The 4682-nt window shown below is 64.1% G+C and overlaps 1 protein-coding gene across 1 annotated transcript in view; it reads left to right on the forward strand.

Annotated features, from left to right (window-relative positions):
* Nucleotides 1-1950: 1950 nt before the first annotated feature.
* The window catches only part of LCN6 (lipocalin 6), a 5497-nt gene continuing 2765 nt past the window's right edge, over nt 1951-4682 (forward strand). The window contains exons 1-4 of the mRNA XM_017505609.2: nt 1951-2183; nt 2476-2615; nt 3947-4017; nt 4581-4678. Of these exons, the coding sequence (XP_017361098.2) occupies nt 1953-2183; nt 2476-2615; nt 3947-4017; nt 4581-4678 (540 nt within the window). The 5' untranslated portion in view covers nt 1951-1952. The remainder of the gene's footprint in view (nt 2184-2475; nt 2616-3946; nt 4018-4580; nt 4679-4682) is intronic.

Genomic DNA, 4682 nt, shown 5'->3' on the forward strand with positions numbered 1-4682 from the left:
AAAAAAAAAAAAGAAGTACATGAAGGATAAACCTCAGAGTCTCATGAGGCTGGTTCCCTGCCAGGGTGGGAGCTGGAACAGTCAGGGATGAAGTCAGATTTTTGTGAGTAAACGTTTTTGTATCATTTTGACTTTGGAATCAAGGCAGCATACTACACCATTGCACTCCAGCCTGGGCGACAAGAGCAAGACTCCGGCTCAACAGAACAAAAAAAGACAGCAAACAAAGCTGGCGTGCCCACCCTTTTGAGGTTCTTTTCTCACCCTCTTACCATGAATTTTTTTTTTGAGACAAGGTCCCTCTCTGTTGCCCAGGCTGGAGTGCAGTGGCGCCGCTCAGCTCACGACAGCCTCAACCTCCTGGGCTCAGGTGATCCTCCCGTCCCGCCCTCTGAGCTGAGACTACAGGTGTGCACCAGCTCGCCTGGCTAATTTTTGTATTTTTTGTAGAGACGGCATCTTACTATGTTGCCCAGGCTGGTCTCAAGTTTCTGAGCTCAAGACATCTGCCCACCTTGGTCTCCCAAAGTGCTGGGATTCCAGGCGTGAGCAGCGCCTGGCCACGTGTGCGCTGTTCTGTGCTGACCTCGAGAACCAGCCTCCAGCAGCCCTCAGGGACACTGGCACGGCGGGCGGCGTTTCTGTCTCAGAGGCCTGGCCCCGCTGCATGGCTTCCTCCTTTTCCAGTTTAAATTTTATTTGAGAGACGGGGTCTTGCTCTGTCACCAGGCTGGAGTGGAGAGTCACCATCACAGCTCACTGCAGCCTCAGCCTCCCGCGTAGCTGGGACGGCGGAGCACGCCACCATGTTCAGCCAATATTTAAATTTGTGGAGATGAAGTCTCACTATGTCGCCCAGGCTGGTCTCAAACTCCCGGACTCAAGCGATCCTCCCACTCAGCCTCCCAAAGCGCTGGGATTCCGGGTGTGAGCCCCTGCGCCCGGCCACTGCTCCATCCTGAAGGCTCCAGGACTGTGTCCCACCCTCTTGTTCTGTTCTGAGCCCCTGGGCAGCTCCTGCTTGTGATGGCTTTGGCCGGTGTATTGGTGGTCCCACCGCCCGGGTCAGCCTTGGCAGGCCCGGCCCCCAGTAGCCTCGTGGGGTACATGCAGGCAGCAGGGCAGGCGGCCAGCACTGCGGTGTAGGCCCTGCGAGTGTAGATGGCCCTGGGCCTGGAGCCCTGTGGCACGGATGTGCTCTTCCCCCTTGCCGATGAATGAGCGCAGCTGTGTGGGAGTGAATCCCAGAGGGTGCTGGCCACGCATGGGGGAGAGATCCTCCCGGCTGCCTCCCAGTGGTCTTCAGGGGCTCAGAGAGACCCTGCTGAGCACCTCCATCCTCTGCTCCCGGGCAGGGCTGGAATGACCCCAGGATGGGAAGTGCAGGCTTTGGAGAGCTGTCAAGGGGCCTTGGGAGGCCCAGGCAGGCCGGGGTCCCAGGAAAGGGAGGCAGGAGGCAGCGGGGCCGGATGGTGGGGTGCAGGGGCGGAAGGAACAGGACAGTCCGGTCTGGCGGTGCTGGCTGTCGGGGACAGGAGGCCAGTTCACAGAGCGGAATGGTGGGTGGGCCAGGAGGGAAGGGGAGCCTTTTGAAAAAGGCTTTCAGGGACTGTTTACTTTTAATGATTGGAACAAAAGACAAGGAAGACCGCGTTTCCTAAAGGCGCTTGTTCCGGACCTGCTAGTACTGCTCCTTGGACTTGACCTTGGCCTCCCGCCAGGCCTGGCAGTGGACAGCAGGGTCGCTCTTCCCAGCGAGGGAGAGCGTGGGTCCCCAGGAAGCGGGGAGGTGGTATAGCTGGGTTTCGGATGCCCATTCTGGAACGTTCTGGTGGAAGGAGGCAGGGACCAGCACAGCATGGCGGATCTCACCCTCCAGGCCCTCTCCTGGCTGTGCAGCCGGCATGATCTGGGCTCGGAGGCCGCCACTGCACAGCTCCCCGCCCCCCTCAATGGTAACTTTGCGGGAGGCAGGGCGGGTTCCTGGCGGTCAGTGCTGCCCATGCGGAGGCGTTCAGAGCCATGTAAATGGGTCTCCAGGGCTTGGAGGGACTGCACATCCTGGGCCTGTGGCGTGGTGTGGGCCTGGGAGGATGGGCAGCCTGCTGCTGGCTGTGCTGCTGGCTTTGGCCTCCGTGCCCAGGGCTCAGGCTGTGTGGCTGGGGAGACTGGACCCTAAGCAGGTACAGTCTCCTGGGGGTGGGGAAAGCTGGTCCTCCGAGGCCGGTTCCTCCTCTAAGGCCACACAACTTCTGGGTCCCCCAAGACCAGCCCAGACCAGCATGGGCAGTGGGGGATGGGATGGGCTGGCCCTGGGGCTTCCAGAGGTAGGAGCCTCAGGGCAGGAGGGCTGGATGCTAAGGCTGGACGGCTGGAGGCTGGAGGGAGGCTGGAGGCTGGATGCTGAGGCTGGATGGTTGGAGGCTGGAGGGAGGCTGGAGGCCGGTGGCCCTCACCTGAGCAGCCTCAATGCAGCTTCTTGGGCCCTGGTACGTGCTTGCGGTGGCCTCCCGGGAAAAGAGTTTTGCAGTGGAGAAGGACATGAAGAACGTTGCGGGGGTGGTAGTGACCCTCACTCCAGAAAACAACCTGCGAATGCTGTCCTCTGAGCAGGGGTGAGTGGGGCGGGTCCTCTGAGCAGGGGTGAGTGGGGCGGGTCCTCTGAGCAGGGGTGAGTGGGGCGGGTCCTCTGAGCGGGTGGGGGGGTGAGTCTGGCGGGTCCTCTGAGCAGGGGTGAGTGGAGTGGGTACCTCGGGGCCTTCCCGCAGGCGGGCCTATGGCTCAGGCAGAGACTCCACATGCACTTGGGCACCGCGGCCTGGGGGCTTCCCACGGCCCCTCTGCGCTCCCCTCACTGTTCCCGCTGGCTCTGCGGGGAGCCACCAGCCCCCTGCCCAGCTTCTCATCTGTGTCCCTGGGCCTCCGGTGGGACTCCCGCCTTCAGCGCCGCGGCCAAGCACCACTCTGACCACCTGCTTGACGTGTCCCTGGCCAGGGTCATCTGGGCTGCAGGCCGCGGTCACGGCGGGGAAGCCTGCTCTCTCAGGGACCTTTTTCAGGGATTCTGTTGGAAGGAGGGCCTGAGAACCACCGGTTCTTTCACAGCATCAATCCCCAAACAGTGTTCTCATGGTGGCTGTTGGCCGGGCTGGCCTTGTGACCACAGGCGTGGCGGGTGGCAGCGTGCAGGGCTGGGGTGGGCCAGGCTGCGGGCGGCCGTGCTACCCAGGGGCCACCTACAGGGCAGCCAGGCTGTGCGGCAGCCATGCTGGGCAGGCGTCGGGGCCTGCGTCCCTTCGCAGAAGAGTGGGCTGCTGGCTGGCGGGGTGCACGTCCACCCACTGGCAGGCTGGCTGCATAGCCCAGGCCTGAACCACTGAGCCAGGCACGGGCAGGGAGGGGAGAGCCTGCCCTCCTCCCAAGGGTGCTCTCCCCTGCACCTGCGCCTGCAGGGGATGTGCAGGGGCCCCACTGCACCCCGGGGCCCACCTGGCCTCAGGGCAAGCTGGGTCGCAGGAGCTCCAGGTTGAGGGGCAGCTCCAGCCTGGCTTTCCTCGGCCTTCTTGCTGCAGGGACTTCAGCCTCCGCTTCCTTCGTTGGCAAATGCCGCGGCACCTTGCTGGGGTTTGCTCACTCCGGGGACCGAGCACTCGGGGAGCACGACCCCTGCCCCTGGGTCGCAGGTGAACGCCTGTCCCCAGCAGCATTCAGCACCCCTGGTGGAGGTCTGGGCCGAGGGGCTCTGGGGAGGTGGACGCGCGTGTTCGCTCTCAGGGTCCGGTGCTGCTCACTCCCCGAAGGCAGGCGTCTGGGCATGGGGCGTCTGGCAGAAGACGGCAGCTGTGGCCTCACTGCCAGCGGCCTGGCCTGGCCTGAACGAGCTCGACCTCCTCTCATGGGGCTCGGGGTCTGCCCCTGCGTGGGTGACGGGCCCCTTCTTTTCCAGGCTGGAGGGGTGCAGCCAGAGTGTCACGGAGCTGTTGAAGCGGAACTCCGGATGGGTGTTTGAGAACCCCTGTGAGTCTGACGGGGGGGGGGGGCTCGCCCAGGCCTTCCTTCCCTGCAGCGTCCCCCGGCCCCCTGTGGGCAGGGACGGGGGGGGGGAGGAGGGGCAGACGCCACTCCCAAGCTCTGGTCTTGGGTCTGGTGCCCGTCCTGAGGGTGAAGAAAGGCCCCTGGACACCGGAGTGGACCTTCCTCCCAGCAGGCTCAGACACCCGTGGGGCCCAGCCAAGGTCTCTAGGGCCCCCGTGAGTGCACAGGGTGAAGCACCCGTTCACTGGTGTCCTCGGGGACAGGGCTGGGCCCGTGTGACCTGCCGCTCCCCGTTCACGCCTGCGACAGGCTGGGGCAGTGCTCGTAGGTCTGTCCATCAGTCTCCAAAAGTCCCTTTATGCCGGCAGCAGGTGGGGTCGGGGGTGGGGGACGGAGCTCGGGAGCTCTGGGTGTGCTTCGAGGGGCCTCCTGGGGTTGGGGGCTCTCACTTGAGTCGGCCCCTCCGTGCCTGTGGCCTGCGCCCCCTCAGCAGCCCCGGGACGGATCAGCAGCTGCCTCCCCCACTGTGGGGGTCTGTTTCCTAGCGGTAGGCGTGCTGGAGTTCCGGGTGCTGGGCACCAACTTCAGGGACTACGCCATCGTCTTCACGCAGCTGGAGTTTGGGGACGAGCCCTTCAACACCGTGC

This window comes from Cebus imitator, unplaced genomic scaffold (assembly GCF_001604975.1).
Source record: "Cebus imitator isolate Cc_AM_T3 unplaced genomic scaffold, Cebus_imitator-1.0 Scaffold339, whole genome shotgun sequence".
Taxonomy (NCBI): Eukaryota; Metazoa; Chordata; class Mammalia; order Primates; family Cebidae; genus Cebus; species Cebus imitator.